General features: G+C 36.0%; 1 protein-coding gene across 1 annotated transcript; it reads right to left on the bottom strand.

Annotated features, from left to right (window-relative positions):
- Nucleotides 1-16,101: 16,101 nt before the first annotated feature.
- Nucleotides 16,102-17,040, bottom strand: LOC100956910 (olfactory receptor 6C2-like). Its single transcript, XM_003790481.1, has one exon. It carries the CDS (start codon nt 17,038-17,040, stop codon nt 16,102-16,104), a length of 939 nt encoding a protein of 312 aa, XP_003790529.1.
- Between the last annotated feature and the right edge of the window lie 5,234 nt (nt 17,041-22,274).

Here is a 22,274-nt window from a genome sequence, read left to right as displayed (position 1 = left end):
GGTTGTTTGTACCCTCACATTAACCTGAAATTAAAAAAGCAAAAAAGAAAGAACAAAGTATGAAGTAACTCAGAATTGGCATCTCTTCTATCTCCTTATCTCTTTTTCATCCTTTACCCTCTGAACACACACCAGGCAAAAACTGTCTGAGTGAAACAATCTTCTTCACCTTGGTCATTTTGTGCAGTGCCTTGTGAAAGGCCTGTCAATAGAGTTAGTGGTCTCACGTAAATATTAAAGTAGCAATTTTATTAAACTACTTGGAAGTTTTATATTATTTGCCTAAATATTTAATCATAAAATAATATTTGCAGTTTAGAAAATGTTGCAATTTTAAGCAATGTTACATTCTTTTTCTGGAATATATTCCATGGATTTGGAAGGTATATTTCTGTGTGTCTTTAGATTACACTGCATAAATGACCACATCTGTTATCCCTAGGGATACATCAATAGAGCCTGCTTATAAAATTGTTCTTATCAAAGGGTTGTTCCATGGTTTCAGAGTGTATCCATCATAGTTTTTGTATGAAAAAGTTGAAACAAACTTAATAACAAAATTAGAGAAGAATATACCAACAAATATTTCTTTCTTTTATCTCTGAAAAGAGAAAGTAATTGTCATACCAACCTTTCAGTACTTACTCTCTCAAATTTTTTCATAGTTTCAGGTGGCAGCTACCTGGTGGGTTTCACTGAGTTAGGAAAGACATGACTTTGTACTGGTTTAACACGATTTACTATGCAGTCATCTTCTGAAGGGTCTCGAGCTCTCCTAGTTTCTCATTTTCACATCATATAAGAAGTCTAGAGACTCTTTCTTAGTTTAACACTTGGAAACATTTTCTTTGGTCTTTGTAATGAGGGTAACAAAATTTAATGTAAGGGGGGATAAAAAAGGAATTTCTTCTGGTTCCAGAAAGGTAGATACTGTGATCTTTTTGAGCAGAGAGTTAGACTTTCTACACACAAAATAGCATCATTTATTTTTACTGCTCTCTCTCCTGCAGGTGCACTGGGATCACCTGAAGGAATAAAGTGGAAGATCCTTAGTGACCAGGTTCAGACATCACTAATGAATGATCTGTGTAATTAACATGGGCAAAGTAAGCAAAACACAGCAGCAAAGAGACAATTTCCTCTGAGGCACTGAGGTAGAATAACAGTACAAAACAAAGTGAGATGCTCGTCCTACTGACAAAAACACTGCAGAAATTTGATTCAAATTCCCATGATCTTTCTAAGGATGTGAAGAATCTGTTTTCTGTTAATCAAATATTTTGCTTAACCTAATCTTTCATGTTGTAATATTTTCGTAAAATATCTATCATGTATGAAAATAACTACATGCAAAATTCTGAAATTAAATCCTTACTTTAAATCATACTAAAATATTAACAGAAAATAGATTAAAGACTTGAACGTAAGAACTGAGGCCATAATAGTCCTACAAGAAAACATTGGGGGAATGATTTTTGATATTGGTTTTGTATCGGATTTTTGGCTAAGACACCAAATGCATAGTCAACAAAAGCAAAAATAAACAACAAAGCTTCTGTACAACAATGGAAATGGTTAGCTACCTAAGTAATGGGGAAAATACAAAGAAACCTTTATCTGATAAGGGATTGATATTCAATATATGTAAGGAACTCACACAACTCAATAGGACTACAAATAATAATAGCGTCGTGAAAAATTGGGAAGAGATCTGAATGGACAGTTTTGCAAAGAAGCCATCTACGTGGCCAACAGGCAAATGAGAAGGTGACCAGCAACACTAATAATCAGAGAAATGCAAATCACAACCACAATCTGTATCACCTCACACCTGTTAGGCTATTATCAAAAAGAACGAAGTAACAAGTGTTGGCAAGCATATGGAGAAGACGGCAACCTCTGCATGCTATTGTTATGAATGGGAATCAGCACAGTCATTACAGAAAATAGCTTGGAAGGTCCTCAAAATGTTAAAATCATGATTACCACATGACAAAGCAATCTCACTTCTTTGTACACCGTCTATCCAAAGGAAAAGAAATAAATATCTTTAAGAGATATCTGCACTCCCATATACTTTGCACATTATTCACAATTGCCAAGATATGTGAGCAATGGAAATATCCACTGAAGGACGAATGGATGAATAAATGTGACATACACACACTCACACACACACAAATGGCATGTTAGTCAGCCATGAAATAGAAGAAAATTCTGTCATTTGTGACAATGTGGATTAAATAGAGAACTTTATGTAAAGTAAAATAAACTAGATAACAGAAATTCAAATAATTTATGATCTCATTTATATGCACTATCTAACAAAGTCAACCTTACAAAGTCACAGAGTTGAACAGTGGTCACAGGAAGATGTGGTGGAAACGGGGAAATGTTAATCAAAGTATACAAATTTTCAGTTTTAAGAACAAATTCTAATGGGGCATCTAATGAACACCATGGGTGGTGATAGGTGTGTTAATTAAGTAGATTGTGATAATAATTACACATGTACATGTATATAAAATCATCACATTGTACACTGTGATATAGTTGATATTTTTCAGTTTCTGAGGAAGAAATACATGGGGCTCTTCAGGTGAGGTTTCATCAGGGTAAGAGTGATGATAGTTAGATTTCCAGAAACACTCAGCACATATGTGAGAAGCGTAAAGGAGACAAACACAAGCTGTAATTATGGATTATCCATCAGACCCAGGAGGATAAAATCAGTCACAGATGTTCTGATTTTCATTTCTGATGTTTTCTGACAGATCTTATTGGCAAAATCAGTACAGCAAACAATGAAAGTGCTAGTCTAAAGATAGGACAGGCATAAATATCTCCACATATTTTTGAAAATACTGGTTGCATTTTTACATGAAGTCCTCACTAAAATTCATTGATAAATTCTTGAAAAAACAGTAGTTACTTTAAATGAAATGAGGTAAAATTAAACCAATTTTATCATAGACTAATGGATGTAAACATGAAGTTAGGTGTTATCACCATTAAACTGGAGCTAACATATCAACACTCACATGCACATCTGGCAGTAAAATTCACTGGAAATCAGGCAGGCAGGAGGGGGAAGAGTGGGATGGGTAAATTCACCGTAATATGTACAATGCATACTATCTGGGTGATGGGCACACTTACAATCTTGACTCAAACTGTAAAAAGGCCGTTCATGTAACCAAATCATTTGTAACCTTGTAATATTCTGACATTTTAGAAAAGAATAAATGAGAGACTTCAAAGTGCTGTGATGTGACGAAATGTACAGAATGGATACCTTGCACAGGTATACAGCACACTTCTGAGCCAGAGACACAACTACAACTTGAACTCGAACTTTAAAAAAGCAAACTATGTACCCTAATCACATGTCCCCTCATATTAATCTGGAATTAAAAAAAAGAAATAAGAAAAGAAATTGAAACAATAAAAATATGATATAGAAAAATAGAAACAAAAGCAAGATTGAGCAAGATTAAATCATGGTACACATAAACCTTTATTCTGACTCTTGAGCTGAACAAAATTTTCTACAATTTGCAAGTCTTCCTAAGATTATTAATCTAATAAATCATTTTTTCTAAAACCATTTCTATCTGGCATCTATTTGGCAAATAATATAATCCCACATAATACAATGAGAAAATTTTATCAAAAATAGTCTAAGACAACTGATAAAATCATAATTTTAGAAAAAGGATCTCAAAGAACACTGCCCGTGTAGAAATGTTTTATAGAAGGGGGATTACATATCATTGCCCTTTCCTTTAAGGAATGACTATAATTGGCAAAGTTCTAAACGTATCAAATTGTTCTTAATGGCATAGTCTGTCATATAATTAGTTTTTCTTATTCAAGCATTCACTATAGATTGCTCTAAAACAAAAGAAAAACTAGTGAAGATTATTGTAATTCATAATTATTTGCTGCCATAATGACAAATATGTAACTCATTTTTTCTGTATCATGATAAATACAAAATTTAATGCCTCCTATTAATTTATTATTTTGTTTATTTATTTTGAGATGGAGTCTCACTATGTTGCTCTCAGTAGAGTGCTGTGGCATCACAGCTCACAGAAACCTCAAACTTTTGCACTTAAGCAATTCTCTTGTCTCAGCCTCCCAAGTAGCTGGGACTACCAGGCACCAAACACAATGCCCAGCTATTTTTTATTGCAGTTTTGTTGTTCAGCTGGCCCAACCAGGTTCAAACCCATCAGTCTCCGTGTATGTGGCTGACACTATAAACACTGTGCTAAGGGTGCTGAGCCTAATTCCCCCTTTTATATTATTTAACTTAATATTTGTTTATATGTGTTATTCCTATATTCCGTACATTCCTCTAAATGTCATTTTGAAGGAAAATAATTAAAACAGTGGATATATATACATCTATACATATATATTTGCATTCCAAATATTGACACATATATTGCAGAGACACAAAACTATATATAAATACATATATATGTATACACATTCCTATATTCACTTCTATGATTTAACAATAAATGTATCATATTGTGTTAAGTAGGTTAGGCTATTACAAATATCATCACAATTATTTTATTTGAAGTATGCACATTAAAATAGGAAGGAACATTTGTCCTTCTTTTGAATCAAACCCTGAGAAAGTAAATCAGATAATTATATAATGATCTTATTTATAAATTCATAGAAGAACTTGTAACATAGGAACATTATATTCAAAACAGTGTGTCGGTGTATTGTTGAGGAAAGTAAAAGACAGAGCAGAACTGAAAAGTGAAATATTTATTAATAATTTGGTAAAGGAGCATGTTTCACTTATATATTAGATTCAGATCAATGTTTTTGAGGAAAATATTTTTCTCATAGCATCCTTAAGTGCTTGCTTCACCAGCCGGTTCCTCAGAGTGTAAATAAATAGATTTAGCGCAGGACCAGCACAGGTACTGAGCACAGCCATGCCTTTTGTCAAAGCAACTTTTTCCTTTGCTGATGTCTTCACTTGCATGAAGATGCAGCTTCCATAAGAGATAGAGACAATAATTGTATGTGAGGAGCAGGTGGAGAAGGCCTTTTTTCTTTTCGGAGCTGAGGGGAATCTCAGAATTGTTCTCAGGATGTAAGTGTAGGAGAGAATGACTAACGTTAAAGTTTACATGAGAGTAAACAAAGCTAAAATAAAGCTCATGAGCTCTAGAGTACTGGTGTCTGTGCAAGAGATTTGCAACAAAGGAGCAGAGTCACAAGTGAAGTGGTCAATGACATTGAGTCACAGATATCCCTATATCTGTAAATACACAAATAGCTTATGTATTAGGTTCACGCTTGTTTTGGAAACTCACACCAGACATATGAATAGGTTTCTCTAAAGTGTAAATGTAACAGTATTAAGAAAGACAGACTGTACGCCACATATTTCTGCTAATTGTTACAAACAACTATTTAAAATTTGACCTATCAGTTTATTGCCTTAACATTAAAAACATGTACATATACGTGCGTTTCACGTGTGCTTGTTCATGCGTGTATGTGTGTATACGTATGAGAGAGAGAAGGAAGAGAGTGAGAGTGAAGAGTGATGCACCAGCATAACCAGTGTAATAAAATATAGAAACTGTAACATCAGTGGAAAACAAATTGAGAATATTACTTACCTTTCAATGATTTACAGTCACAGTTAAAATTTTAAAACATGATAATATGATCAATTATTTTAAATAAAAAATGCTCAATACAAACATATTTATTTGCCTTTTTCCTCCTAGCAAATTTCAGATTTCCTCATAAATCCCTTGATGTTCCATGTCAAAATACCTTGTAAAATATTTTCCTCATATTTTCCACCAACATTGTCCAAAATCTAGAATTCTGAACTATTTACCTACAAAATAAGCTAAATCTTTGGGCAAGAGCTATTGGAATTAAGGAAATAAGTATTCTAAAATCTTTAATAAGCTCTTTTGATCTTTCTCAGGAAGTGACTTTCCATTTATTTTTCTTAGGAAAGACGTAAACTTATCACCTTTAATATGTTATTGTTATGTAAAATTTCAGAAATATTTTTTATAATAAACAAATGCTTAATGACTTTCAGGATAAACAATAATAGGGCACTGATGAATCCATTTACAAGAAAAAATTCTATTGTCCATGGTCATTAGAGAAATGCATATCAAAACATCTTGAGATATCACCCAACCCCAGTAAGAATAGCTCACATCATAAAGTTCCAAAGCTGCATATTGGTTGTGGAGAGAAGGGAAGACTTTTACATTGCTGGTGGGATTGCAAACTCATACAGCCTCTATGGAAAGAAGTATGGAGAATCCTCAAAGAGATAAAAGTAGACCTTGCATTTGATCCCACAATCCCATTATTAGGCATCTACTCTGAAGAAAAAGAGATCATTTTACCATATGGACATCCGCACTAGAATTTTTTTTTTTTTTTTTTTGGTTGTTTGTTTTTTAGAGACAGAGCCTCACTTTGTGGCCCTTGGCAGAGTACCATGGCATCACAGCTCACAGCAACCTCCAGCTCTTGGGCTTAGGCTATTCTTTTACCTCAGCCTCCTAAGTAGCTGGGGCTACAGGCACCTGCCACAACATCTGGCTATTTTTTTCGTTGCAGTTTGGTCAGGGCTGGGTTCAAACCCACCACCCTTGGTATATGGGGCTGGCACCCTACTCATTGAGCAATAGATGCCGCCCTGCACTAGAATGTTTATTGAAGCTCATTTCTCAATTGCCAAGATATGAAATCAACCCAAGTGCCCATTAACTCATGAATGGATTGATAAACTGTGGTATATGTGTACTGTGGAGGACTCTGCAGCCATAAAAAGATACTTTATATCTGTTGTATTAACCTGGATGGGACTGAAAAACATTCTCCTTAGTAAAGTATCACAAGAGTGGAAAGCGAGTATTCCATGTGCTCAATACTAATATGAAACCAGTAGATGAACACACTTCTACACAAGAGAAAAATACAATGATATTCCATTTGGAGGGAGGGGGATCAGTGTGCTCTCAACTAACATACATTGAAAAGGTTATGGCACACCTACTGGGTGAAGGGCTCAACTACAACTTGGACTTTATCTAACAATGCAAACAATGGAACCTAATCATTTGTTCCCTCATATTAATCTGAAAAAAATTCATTTTGGAGTAACAGCATGTTGGAATAAGATGAATGATAGGTTTTTGTGGCATTATAGTTCTTGAGGAGTTGGATTTATTAAGTAATATGAATAAATGTACCTTATTGTATTTTAAAGCCAGTTTCCTTAAAAGTATTCGATAAATCAATTTTTGTCATTATTAAGTATGCTTAAAATATCCAAGAGAGCTTACTCTTTAACAAATAATGTGGAAAATTATTTTATAGAGTGAATTTTTTTAAGTGTCAACATAGTAAGAAAGCAAAATTTCGTTTGAAGTGAATCATGCATTTTATTTGTGTGATATTTACTACTTATGTTGAACATATTTTTAAATTGCAGGAGAGAATAAAATGTGATTTCATATACATGTAGTTGGGTCTACACATGGTATATTTCAACATGAGTTTATAAATGAGTTTAATCTTTTGAAAGCATCATTTAATATCCTGAGAAAATGGGAATATGTGATGAATTTTATTTTTTGTTACATAATTCTTAGTTTTTAATTTTCTATACACAGTAAATTATATTAAATTATATTGAATATAGATGTCTTAAAGTTTAAATGATTTAAAAGATAAAATTATATTTAATTTCCTCCAAACTAGTGATATAAAGTTATGTTTCCCTTCTTACTCCAAACTGTCAGGTCTTAGAACATGTTTTTTTTTTTTTTTTTTCCTGATGAATATGTGGTTATGCCATTACTCCAGTTGATTTATATCATGGTGGTGATTAAGCTACTAGCACAAGATTATCTTCCTTATCTGCCATACTTTATGTATGCATATAGTAAGCATGCATTTCCCTAGTCTATATTCCTGATAAAATGTACCTATTAAATTTATAGGTACCAAATTTATAGGGACCAAATAAAATTTAATTTTAGATTGTTGATGGACTCTGATCTTTACAATAAATTACAAGATGATAATGCAAAATGAAAAAGACAAGGTTGTTGCTGTTATTCTGGTTTCAAGGACTGGAAAGGATAAATGCATAAGATACTGTGCTACAGAAACTTCCTATAGTTTTTTTTTTTTTTAATTATCTACTTTCCCAATTATTTTAGTTATCCCAAAATACCTTCTTTTAGTTTATTTTTAATATATTTCTGTTTTTGTTTTCTATTTTTGTTTGATTCTTGATTTTAAAATATTTTGATGACTTTGTATTTACAATTACTACATAAATTAATTTATAGATAATTTCTACACTTTTAAGCATTGTTACTTTCTTTTCTTCCATAGAATAATGAAGATTCTGGTCAGAGGTGCAGAAAAATTGATTTCTTAGATGTGTGTATTTTAGTTTCACAATGAGGGGAAACATCATGTATGGCCTTGGTTTAAAAGAATAAGTAGTCTGATGATGATGAGATGAGGATATAATATTGAATGTAACTTAGAAGGTTAATATGACTGGATGATGTGCAGAAAGCAATGAAATAAGTTAGAAGTAGGGCAATATGTAGGGAAATGTCTTCTTTCATTTTATTCTAATTCATAAAATCTTCTACTTCAGTTTTTTTTATTAAATCATAGCTGTGTATAATAATGCAATTGTGCGGTACAATGTGCTGGTTATATATACAGCTTGAAATACTTTCATCAAACTGGTTAACATAAGCCTTCACCACATTTTCTTAGTTATTGTGTTAAGATATTTATATTCTACCCTTAGTAGATTTAACATGTACTCTTGTAAAATGTACTGTAGGTGTGATCCCACCAATAAGCCTCCCTTCACCCATCTTCCTACTTCTCTCCCCACCTTCTTTCCCCTTCATCTTGGGCTATAGTTGGGTTATAGTTTTCATATGGAAGTGTGGGTGCTTATAAATTAGTTTCATACTAGGACTGAGTACATTGGATACTTTTTCTTCCATTCTTGACATACTTTGCTAGGAAGACTATGTTCGAGCTCCATTCATGTAAACATGAAAGAGGTAAAGTCTCCATCTTTTTTAAGGCTTCTTAATATTCCATGGTATACATATACTATAATTTATTAATCCATTCAAGGGTTTATGGGGACTTGGGCTTCTTCCATGACTTAGCAATTATGAATTGGGCTACAATAAACATTCTGGTGTAAATATCTTTGTTATAAAGTGATTTTGATCCTCTGGATATATACCTAATAGAGGAATTGCAGGATTGAATGGCAGGTCTATTTTTAGATTTCTAAGTGATCTCCAGAAATCTTTCCAAAAGGAATGTATTAGTTTGCATTCCCATCAGTAGTGCAGAAGTGTTCCATTTTCTTCACATCTCCGCCAACATCTCTGGTTTTGGGATTTTGTGATGTTGCCTAATCTTATTGGAATTAGATGATATCTCAAAGAGGTTTTGATTTGTATTTCTCTGATGGTTAAGGATGATGAGCATTTTTTATTGTCTCTGTAGGCTATGCACCTATCTTCTTCAGAGAAGTTTCTTTTCAAGTCCCTTGACCACCCTGAGATGGGATCATTTGTTCTTTTCTTGCTAATACATTTGAGTTGTCTGTGGATTCTGGTTATTAAACCTTTGTCAGAGTCATAACCTGCAAATATCTTCTTCCATTCTGAGGGCTTTACTTACTGTGTTCTTGGCTGTGCAGAAGCTTTTTAGTTTGATCAGATCCCATTAATGTATTTTTGGTGTTGCTTCAATTGCCCGGGGGGTCCTCCTCATAAAATATTCGCCCAGGCAGATTTCTTCAAATGTTTTCCCTGCACTTTCTTCTAGTATTTTTATGGTTTCATATCTTCAGTTTAAATCTTTAATCCAGTGAGAGTCTATCTTAGTTAATGGTGAAAGGTGTGGGTCCAGTTTCAGTCTCTTACAGGTCACCAGCCAGCACCATTTGTTAAATAGGGAGTCTTTTCCCCACTGAATGTTTTTAATTGGCTTATTGAGATCAAATAACTGTAAGTAGCTGGGTTTACCTCTTGGTTCTCTATTCTGTTCCATACATCTACCTCTCTGTTTTTGTGCCAGTACCATGCTGTTTTAATCAATATAGATTTATAGTATAATCTGAGGTCTGGTAGCATGATTTCTCCTGCTTTGTTTTTATTTCTGAGTAATGTCTTGGCTATACAAGGTTTTTTCTGATTCCACATAAAATGAAGTATTATTTTTTTGAGGTCTTTAAGGTATGACAGTGGTGTGTTAATAGGGATTTCATTAAAATTGTATATTGGTCTGGGTAGTATGGACATTTTAACAATGTTGATTCTTTCCAACAATGATCATGTATTTTTTTCATCTTTAGCTCTCCCTTTTCTTAGAGTTTCCTAGTTCTGTTTGTAGAGATCTTTCACATCCTTTGTTAGGTCAGCTCCCAAATATTTCATCTTCTTTGGCACTACTGTCAATGGAATAGAGTCCTTGACTGTTTTTTCAGCTTGACTATTGTTAGTGTATATAAAGGCTGCAGATTTGTGAGTATTGATTTTGTAACATAAGATGCTGCCATATTCCTTGATCACTTTTAAGAGTTCTGTAGTGAATCCCTGGGGTTTTCCAGATATACAATTATATCATCTGCAAAGAGTGAAAGTATGATCTCCTCTGACCCTATATGGATACACTTGATTGCCTTCTCTTGCCTGATTGCTATGGCTAAGACTTCCACTACAGTGTCAGAAAGGAGTGGAGACAATGGGCAACCTTGTCTGTTTCCTGATCTGAGTGGAAAAGATTTCAATTTAACTTCATTCAATACAATATTTGCTGTGTGTTTGCTGTAGATGGCCTCTATCAGTTTTAGAAATGTTCCTACTACACCTATTTTCTTAAGTGTTCTGATCATGAAAGGATGCTGGATATTATCAAATGCTTTTTCTGCATCAAGTGAGAGAATCATATGGTCTTTGTTTTTCATTTTGTTTATGTGATGAATTATATTTATATATTTACATGTATTGAACCAGGCTTGAGACCCTGGGATAAAACCCACTTGGTCATGGTGTATAATTTGTTTGATGTGTTGCTGAATTCTGTCTGCTAGGATCTTGTTGAATATTTTCACATCAATACTCATTAGAGATATTGGTCTATAATTTTCTTTTCCTGGGTCTTTTCCTGGTTTGGGGATCAAGGTGATGTTTCCTTCATAGAATGTGTTGGGTAGTATTCCTTCTTTTTCAATGTTTTGGAAAAGGTTAATTATTATAGGTACTAGTTTCCCTTTAAAGGTTTGGTGGAATTCTGATGTGAAGCCATGTGGTTCTGGAGTTTTCTTTTTGGGGAGATTTTGTATAGTTGATGCTATTTCAGAGCGTGATATAGGTCCATTTAACATTTTCACTTCATTCTGGCTAAGTCTAGGAAGGTGTTGTGCTTCCAAGTATTGGTCCATTTCCTTCAGATTTTTTTATTTTTTAGAATAGAGTTTCTTGTAATATTCATTAAGGATTTTTTGAATTTCTGAAGAGTCTGTTGTTATTTCATCTTTGTCATTTCTGATTGATAAAACTAGAGCTTTTACTCTTTTATTCCTGGTTAGGTTAGCCAAAGGTTTATCTATTTTATTGACCTTTTCAGAAAACCAACTTTTTGATTTATTGATCTGTTGTATAGTCCTTTGCTTTCAATTTCATGTAATTCTGCTCTAGTTTTGGTTATTTCTTTTCTTATGCTGGGTTAGGGATTGGAATGTTCTTTCTTTTCCATTTGCTTGATATGCCCCATTAAGATGTTAACTTCCTCTCTTTGTTCTCTTGAGGAAGACTTGCAATGCTATACATTTCCCTCTTAGGAGTGCCTTTGTGGTATACCAGAGGTTCTGTTAATTTGTGTGTTCATTATCATTTTGTTCCAAAAATTTGGTAATTTCCTTCTTAATCTCATCTCTCAGCCAGCTATCATTCAGCATGAGATTATTTAGTTTTTATGTTTTTGTATGAGTCTGCAGATTCCTGCTGTTACTGAGTTCAACTTTTATTCTATGATAGTCCAAGGAGATGCAAGGAGTAATTTCTGTTCTTTTAATTTTGCTGATGTTAGACTTGTGAGCTAAGATTTGATCAATTTTGGATGATTTTCCATGGGCTTATCAGAAGAATGTTTATTCAGTTTTGTTAGGATGGCATGTTCTGTAGATGTCTGTTAAATCCAATTTGAATGGTTAAGTTTATGTCTAAAATTTTTCCCTGAATTTCTTATTAGAGGATCTATCCAACACTGCCAAAGGGGTGTTAAAATCTCTGACTATAATGGTACTGGAGGAAATCAAGTTGCTCATGTCTGTTAGAGTCTCTCTTATAAATTGAGGCACATTCTGGTTGGGTGCATAAATGTGAATAATTGAAATCTTAACATGTTGAGTATTATCTTTAACAAATATGAAGTGACCATCCTTATCTTTCCTTGGTTTGGTTGGGTTAAACCCTATTGTATCTGCAAATAAAATTTCAACATCTGCTTTTTTCTGATTTCCATTTGCCTGAAATATAGATGACCATCCCTTCATCCTGAGTCTATATTTATCTTTTAAGGTAAGATGAGATTATTGTATGCAACGGATATCTCGTTTAGTTTTTGTATCCAGTCAGCCAACCTGTGCCTCTTTAGAGGAAAATTTAAGCCATTCACGTTAATGTAGAATATTGATAAGCCTGGTAGTATTTTTTTTAATCCTTTTGCCACTGTGGAAGTTGGAATTTGATCAAAAATTTCTGCGTGAGTTACTGTGGTGGTAGACAATTGTGCTGGTCATTATGGAGGATAGGCCTAAAAATGTCCTGGAGAGCTGGTTTAGTTATGGCAAATTTCTTCAACATGTGCATGTCATTAAAGTATTTAACTTCTCCATCATAGATGAAACTCAGTTTAGCTGGATACAGGATCCTGGGTTGAAAGTTATTTTGTTTTAGGAGGTTAAAGTTTGATAACTACCCTCTTGTAGCTTGAACGATGTCAGCAGAGAGAGCTAATATTCTAATATTCTTACCCTTGTAGGTTATGGTTTTCTTACATCTGGCTGCTTGCAGAATTTTCTCCTTCCTATTAACTTTGGCAAAGTTAAGTATAATGTGTTTGGGAGATGCTTTATTTAGGTTGAGTCATGCGGGTGTTCTGAAACTGTCTGCTATCTGAATTTCATAATCTCTTGCCATGTTTGGGAAGTTCTCCATGATTATCACTTGGAGTTGAGCATCTGGATCTTTTGAAGCAACCTTGTGGCTTTCAGGAATTCCTGTAAGGCAAATATTAGTTGTCTTGGAATTGTCCCAGAGGTCTCTTTGAGAATGACACATTTTTGCTCTCCACTTCTCTTCCTCTTTGAGTGTTTGGGAGAGTTCAGAAGCTTTGTCTTTAATGTCAGAAATCCTTTCCTCTGTCTACTCCATTCTGTTTCTGAGGGATTCTACTGTATTTCTCAGATATTTGAGGGCTGTAAGTTCTTGTCTCAATCTGTCAAAATCTATGGTACTTTTGTCTTTGAATTCATTGAATTCTTGAGACAACTTTTGAAATGCTCCTTGAATTTCTAATTCCAACATTACCTCCATTCCTTTAATCTTTTTTGCAATCTACATTCTGAATTTGATTTCTGACATCTCAGCCATTTGCTTATGAATGAGATCTTCTGGTGTGTCTGCCTTGTCTTTACTTGGGGGAGGGGGAGTTGATCTACTCTGATTATTCATGTTGCCAGAGTTTTTCTACTGATTCTGCCCCATGATTATTTTTCACCGTTTGGTGAAAAATAGATGAGCAGATTAGGTGAAATTGGATTGTTGGCTCCTGGAGCAGTGATTAACCAGCCTTTTTCCCAAGACCTGGGACTGCTGACTGTAGCTTTTACCCTACAGTTTTACAAAGGTACCATATAGTTCTATGGCCCGAGACACTGGGGACCTGCTTGGTGTGGTGTGGCTAAATGGCTCTGTCTTATTTTAACCTGGTGTCTGTTCAATCCTTGTGAATTAGTAACTGGATTGAAGTCTCAGCTGTGGAGAAATACAAGCAACTAAGACACCTTGCACCCCACAGGCAACAACTGGAAAAGGAAAATCAAACCTTCCCACAACAACACAACCAGGGTACCATCGTGGATGGTCCTCATGTGATTGACCCAGGTAAAGAGCTCCAAATCAATTGTCCCAGTTAGCACCCAGTTTCAAGTGGGAGAGTTGAAAATGTCTCCAGCAACTAGATAGCAGGGGTCTGCTGGCATCTCAAATATGACTCACTCTGGTGCTCCATGGTTTCACAAGGGCTGCCCAGCAAATGAATTAGTCTGGAGAGGTTGATGCTTCCTTTTCCTTGCACCTCTGCCATGCCCAGTCACTGGTAATGCTGCAGGGCTGTGACCCAGTTCCCTCCAATGAGCAGATACACCAAGGGTTTCTGCCTGCCTGATTCACTGGGAGATCTATGTCTCCTCAGGCAGGCCACCACACTCTCCCACCAGCCAGCAGGGGGAGCTGAAGCCTGACTACCTCAGGTGGTTAATGGAGGCTGGACAGTTTCACTCAGTTCCAGCCTGCCCCCATTGATGTTGCTGCCACTTATATTTTCACAGAATTTGTATTTCTGTCTTGGCTATATTTCCTTGTGGGCCAGGCTCTATTTGGGTTTGCAGAAATTGCCACTCAGCCCAACCCTGTGTTGATGCCACTGCACCAATTCTTATGGAGCTGGCGTCTCTGTGTTCGCTGCAGTCTGTGTTGGGGAGGGTGTGGTTAGAGCTCACAAACTCTCAGCTCCTGCTTTTCCCTGCGCTGATGCTGCTACCATGCCTGATTTTGTCCCAGCTATGCTTCCCTGGGGGCTGGGTGCATCTTGGGCTCACAAAAGAAGCTATTCTGACTCAGCCCTGCCCTGGGAGTATGCCACCTCTGTGTGCAGATTCTATTCTCCTTCCCTGCCACCCCCTCTGCAGGCATGCCTTTTGCTCATGAGGCCTGCATTTCCATCCCAGATCTGTTCTATCCATGGCCACCACTAGAGCAGAGGCCCAGCTCCCTCTGCTTGCCAAGAGAGGCAGGAAGTGTTTCTCCAAAGCATCACCAGGGGTGTGAGCCCTATTATTCCTGTTGCTGCCGCTGCACTGTGGGGCACCGTCCCTCCCTCTCCTTTATGGCTCCCTTGCCTCACAGTTCTCACTTTACACCCCTGCCACCGATTCAGCACAGACTTGCAACTGCCCATGCCCTGTCCACATTTCTTGAGAAAATGCCCAAGAATGTAGCCTCCATGGAGGACAGGCTTTCAGAACATGAGGTAAGAGTGGAGGGGAGTGCTGGCAGTTCAGAATTGCAGGTAGAGTCCATGTTCAATTTTATGCCTGGCAGGAGAGTGCCATGGCATACTAGTGGGTCCTCTCTGGGGAAGGAGTTCTGGTTTTTAGAGGGTCTCTCCTATAGGATAAAAAGGAGGAGATCCGAACTCTGCTCACTTGTTTGAAGAAAGTATACTGCGAGCAGTTCTTAAGGGAGAGGGGACTCCCGTCTGCTTGGTGATGGGTTTTGTACCTATTGTTTATATCCTTGGGGTTGCAGCTTGCCTCAGTAGGGTCATGTGCACTCATCAGTCTTCTCTCTTGGCACAGCTCCAAACCATCAGTTTACTTGCTGAACTTCTGTCCTTTAATTCTCCTTCTGGATGGGAGCCTATGTGTAAAGCTGGCTCCAGTCAGCCATTTTGCCTCCTCCCACACCCCTCCTTTTTTTTTGAGACAGAGTCTCACTTTGTTGCCCTCAATAGAGTGCTATGGTGTCACAGGTCACAGCAACTTCCAGCTCTTGGGCTTAGCTGATTCTCTTGCCTCAGCCTTTCGAGTAGCTGGGACTATCAGCATCCACTGTAATGCCCAGCTATTTTTTGTTTTTGTTGCATTTTGGCCAGAGCCAGGTTTGAACTCACACCCTTGGTATATGGGGCCAGTGCCCTACTAACTAAGTCATAGGCATGGCCGAAAATCTTCTACTTCTTTGAGAGACGTGCAATCATCTTTATAATGTCACTGAAGGCTTGTTTTACTTGTTTGTTTCTCAGGGTATAAATAAAGGGGTTCAACAAAGGTGCCACGGAGCTTGTGAGCAAAGACACTCCTTTATTTATGGCCACTTCGTCCTTTGCTGAGGGCTTGACATAGATAAAGATGCAGCTTCCATAGGCGATGGAAACCACAATCATGTGGGATGAGCAGGTGGAAAAGGCTTTTTTCCTTTGCTGAACAGAGGGGAATCTCAGAATTGTTCTGATGATGTATGAGTAGGACAGAATCACACAGACCAGGGTAATAATGAGTGCAAATACAGCCACAAGGATAACCATCTGTTCTAATACCCATGTATCTGAGCATGAGATTTTTAGGAGGGGTGCTGCATCACAGCTGAAATGATCAATGGCATTAGAGTCACAGAATTCAAGCTGGAGGCCCAAGCCAAGTGGTGGGACAATGATCATCAGTCCAGCCACCCAACAGTAGAGGACTAATAAGTTGCACACCCTGTTGTTCATGATGATCATATAATGCAGGGGTTTGCAGATGGCCACGTAGCGGTCATAAGACATGGCTGCCAGGAGGAAAAATTCTGTGGCCCCAAAGAGAAAAACAAAGAATATTTGAGTTGCACAAGCATTATAGGAAACAGTGTTGTCCCCAGTTGATATACTGTACAGGAATCTGGGAACGCAGACTGTAGTGAAGGAGACTTCTAAGAAAGAAAAATTTCTGAGGAAAAAGTACATGGGAGTTTTTAGGTGGTGGTCCACTAAGGTGAGGGTGATAATAGTCAGGTTCCCTGTGACACTCAGTATGTAGGTGAGAAATAGAAAGATGAAAAGTAGAATTTGCATCTGTGGGTCATCTGTCAGCCCCAGCAGGACGAAAGTTGTTACTGCTGTGTGGTTTCTCATCACTACCAGGAGGGAGATATTCGGTTTATATGGCAGAGTCTGTGCATGTGGAGCCCAAAGAAACCAGCCTGCATTTATTTTCAGCCTTCACATAGTAGTCATTATCTTTAATATTCCTATAGTCTCTCTGAATTTTATATATAAGCAGTGATGTTTCCTTTTGAATTTGTGTTATTGAAAAACAATCCAACCTTTTCTTTTATCATACCTTGCTCCACAGAAATCACAAACTCATCTGATTGTAGACTATTGCCTAGATTAGACATATAAATGGGTTAGAAAATGATGATGTCATTTCATGGGTACTTAAATTTCTTTGTCCAAGATAAACTCTGGTAATCATTATTATCCCAGGGTTTTTTTATTTTTAAGGGAAAGATGTATTTCTCCTGAAAAGCAAACAAAACAACAATTACCACACCACAACACATTGGATATAAACGGTCCTTCCCTGGACTTTTTATTCTCCTCTGCAGGCATTCCTCATGGCCAACACTATAGTACTTATAGATATTTGATGTACAACTGTATTATCTATAGTGTGTGAAAAACTTGGGCTCAAGGTATTTACAAAAGGAACATTCTCACTTCCTTTCATTTTACTTTCAAGTAACTGACTAGATTCTCTTTTCTGAAAGTCCCAATACCAAAAATGTCTGAAAATTAACATTAATCCATAATTAACATTACTAAGTATAGTCTTGTAGGCTGTGTCTGTTTTTATTATGCTAATAAATCTTTTAAAAAGACATTAGTGTTCCCTTATGATCTCACTCTCCCTCCATTTGGGCCTTAACCCTCTGTGTCCTCACTTTCATTCTCACCTCCTACAGTTTTCCTAAAGCCTGCAAGGACGTAATTGCTGTTGAAGCTAAGGGCATAGTTTCATGTTATCTTGCCTGGAATTGCCATAACATTTAAAATGAATAGTTCAATCATTCCTTAACTGAGTTCCATGCCATCATTCTGATGTTCTTCCTAGCTTTAGATCTTTTGTTTTAATGTCCCTCTTCAAGTCTCCTCTCTCTTCATTTGTAAGATATTGATATTCCCCAAGAATCTATCTTAGGCCCTTGGCCTCCTGTTTCTGTTTGCCATTCTTAGTACTCTTTACTCTTCAAGGGTGATGTCACCAGACCATTTGATTTAAGGATTATCTATGTGGTGTATTTCAAAGACCAGATCCATCCCTAAGTATACATCACAAATTGGATGTTCCACAGATACCTCTGTTACTACATGCTGTTGATAGTCATAGTCTATCTCCCAGCCTTCTCTTCTCTGGTGTTACTATTTCATTAATTTTTGTGTGGACTGGAAGGCTCTTCATGGACAGAATTTTCTTGATTTTCTCATTTCATCATTTGCCATTTTCTTACCTTTCTTCCTTTGACTTAGGTTCCACTTAATGACTTGTATTACCACTCATAATTTTTCACATTTTCTACATGGTATCTCCACTGAAGGAGGTAATTTTTTAACTAATGCTGATTTGTCTTTCAGAATTCTTCTTAGGTATCAGCTCCTCATGGAAATTTTCATTCACCTAAATAGATAATGTAAAATTATGCTCCTGTGTTCTTTTCAAGTGCCTGCTACTTACCTGTCTTATAATATATCACATCATATTATAATCTGTACTGTAACTGTAGTTTTTCCTGTATGTTTCTACAATCTTCTTTAAAGTGGAGACAACAATTTCTAAACTTACATTTTCTTTTACATCAGGCATATATTGCACTTTTAATAAATTGAATGATGACAGTTGTTTTTATACCTATATTTAGCTATGTTCCTTAATGCCTAGTCTAGTCAGTTTGTCAAAGTTCTCATGTTCATTTCTGTTTCAAACTATACTCTGTTATTTTGAATGTATTCTTAAGGAAAAGGTCTGAATTGCTCCAATTCTATAGTCTGCAAATACTCTTTTTCTAATATTTTTTCCAGAGCTTTGTTTGCCCTGTGAACTACTCTCTATCCATAGTGTTATTATTCCCTATCTGTTGTTGTTGTTTATTTACTTGTTTTTGGTAATCATCTCTCTCCTGATCCCTTCCTTGTTAGGTGCTTGTAATTTTTGTTTCTTTTTTCCAGAATTGATCCTCATAAACCATTTTTCAGAGACTGAGGTTATTTTACTTTCCTTGTTCCTTTCTTTTTCAAGGTGTCCTAAGATTTATTCCTGTTATACGAAGGACTTTGGATCATTTTACTTCAGTAAAATCAGCTGGAATTCACATAGGTCACATGTATGGACATATCTATGAATTTCAAGAATATGTTAATCATGTTAGGATCACTGGAAAATGAAGATCAGGGGCTTTGTATGTTCTTTGTTATATTTTTTGTTGGTGTAGAAACTGTGCCCATGTATGTGTTCAATAATTTTTGAATGAATGAGTTAGTGTAACTTTTATGTAAATTTTACTTCTATTTTTATCTTTCACATAGTAGACTTAATTTTTCTTTAAAGGTGAAAGTATCAGACGACACTGATAGCTAGCTGGCTTCCACTGAAATGTGAAAAAGATTAGAAGTGCAGTTGTATCCTATGATTATTTCCAAGGCATTATCTTTTACTATTTGGTTTAAATAATTTATTTTCCCACTTATTTCTGGCAATGCATTTCTTTTCATTCTTAGTACATTTGCTAATTAAATGTAATTTGAAAGTCATTAGTGAAATAGCCTTTTCATAGTCAAAATATTAAACCTACTCATCTTTTTATAATATTAGAAGTTTCATTTAGCTGTCCAATTCTACGCATTGCTCAGAACCAAACTCAGTGAGGAATGTTTGCAGAGAAATAAAAATATTTGGCATGAAGAGAGAAATTACTAAATCTACAAGGTAGATAATGTCTATCTTGTAGATTTAGCAAAAATAATAAAGGAAAAATAATATCATCACATTTCCTTTTGCCTGGAACACTTATAAAGTAAAACTGTTTACTTGGCTTTTCTAGAGTATCACAGCAGCTATGTTTCTCATGACCCACAATTTTAAATCAAAGAATACACAATCTTATAAGAGTGGGGATTTCTTTTGTAGTTAGTGGGAGCCAGCTACAGAAGAAGATAAGAGACATGTGACTAGGAAAAATTTAGTTAATTATTTTATTTATTTTTTTAAAACTTAACTTCATTTTATTATTTTTTCTATTTATTATTATCATTATTATTATTATTTCTTTTTTTTGGAGTTTTTGGCTGGGGCCAGGTTTGAACCCAACACATCTGGTATATGGCGCTGGTGCCCTACTCCTTTGAACCACAGGAACCACCCCCCCAAAATTTAGTTTAAAGCAGCCTCTCTCTTTTGGTAATTTTGGTGTAATCATGGTTAAGATTCTTCCATACTCATCACATTTAATATACAAAATGTGCATAGTTTCTGCATGTGTTTGACTCCAAAAAGGCTGTTGAAATGTATATCCTGAAGACATAAGAATATCTAAATAAATTGTAACTTTGATCATTTCTCACAGGCTGTGGCACATTCTGCAAAGTAGTTTTTGACTCCATACCCACTGGTCTCGGTTGTGAATAGGCTGCTGGTGAGTCACACATATGGGCAAAAATCAGAATTTGGAAAGGAGATAGAAGCTTATTTTGAGTGAAAAAGATGAAATTTATCTACTTAATTATTAGACCTGTACAACCTGTACTTTTCTACTTTATACCTTCTCTCTTCATTGCCCATATTTTAAGATTAAACAGCCTCCTCTCTCTTTTTTTCTTCAGAAATACAATGGCACTTTAAATTCATTTTTCATTCTTTATATCATATTGACTAAGGGTGAATATATTTTCTTTTTCAGAAGACAAGTTGTGACAAATGTAAAGTCTGCTCCAGAGCCTCTGTTCTGTGGACCCCCTGCCTTCCTAAATTCCTAACCTCCTTGTGCCTGACTCTGCAGGTGCAAGAGCTGTGAGATTGTATTTTGTGAGATTGTATTTTGTGCTTTATTCTGACGTTTCTTCCTCCACTCCTCCCTAGGAATTAAGCAGCTCTGGATCCTTTGCTCTCTCCTCCACTCTGTGATTGCACATCCACTTAATTCCATGACAGGACCTGCGCCTGAGTGGCTATTGCAAAATATGAAATAATCTGGTTTAAATTTAACTATTCCATCCAGCATCTACTGCTAACCAGGCACCAAGATGGGCTCTGTATTATAAAACTCATCTGATTTATATTAAAATTTTCTCAGTTGTGTTTACCTAACTTTATGGACTTCTTCCAGAAACACTTGCATTTGACTAGGAGATTTGGTGTGTATAGCTCTGTGAATTAGAATCATTAAATGTATTTGTCACAAATATAGATTTCTGGAACTCAAAGCTTAATATATTTTATCCAGGCAGTAAGGAAGTCAGGTCAGATGCTAGTGAATAAACTAGAAATTAGAAGAAATGCAATTTAATCACTTAGAGTTCCATATGCCTATTTACATGCGAGAACTCTCTTTTTAAAGGATGTTTGTTGAGCAACCTGGACGTCATCTCCATTGTATACCTGTGCTGCCCCTTACATCATCAAAGAATTGCCCAATTCCTATATTTACAAGTTCAGACACACATGAAGGTTGACAAACTATTAACAGGCATCTTCTATTTGCATTATTGATTTCATTTCGTTGATGTGATCTTGCACCATTACATGCTTTCTTCAGTTTATTTCTGCTCCTTGTCCTTTGCCTGCATTGATTATTTCTGGTGGAAATAAGCTATGAACATATGTCTTATGTGAAAATACAGTCTCTATGGTTCTTGATGTTTCTCCATCACTGAATGATATGGTGTCTCCTCAGGACGGACAAATTAGTTTGTTATACAAATAATTTTTCACTCAGTTTGCATTTTAAAAATTACCACAAATATCATTAGTCTTCTGAGCCTGGGAAAATAAATTCCTCCTTCATATGGATATATATCTTATAAAAAATCCCATGAAATGCATATAGTAAGGTACACCTTAATTGGGCATCACAGGGACTTGGGCACTTATGCAGGAAACCTAATAAACATGTCTTTTAAGAGCGGTAGTGCAGCTCTGGCATGACTAGGGTGAAGATGTTAAGAAAGCATACCAGCCAATATTGCAGTCTGTTACGTGTGCTTGCTTAGTGAAATTCTCAAGAGTTCTCAGAAAATCAATAAAACTAAAACTGTGTCCTTGAATGAAAACTAAAGCTTTTTCCCCCAAGGACTAGTTCCTTAGGGAGCCTCTC

Source organism: Otolemur garnettii, unplaced genomic scaffold (genome assembly GCF_000181295.1).
Source record: "Otolemur garnettii isolate 467f Iridium unplaced genomic scaffold, OtoGar3 scaffold00043, whole genome shotgun sequence".
NCBI lineage: Eukaryota > Metazoa > Chordata > Mammalia > Primates > Galagidae > Otolemur > Otolemur garnettii.
This window is presented reverse-complemented; position numbering and strand designations above follow the sequence as displayed.

Coding starts and splice junctions, on each gene's coding strand:
- LOC100956910 (XM_003790481.1), bottom strand. CDS start 17,040: ATGAGAAACCACACAGCAGTAACAACTTTCGTCCTGCTGGGGCTGACA.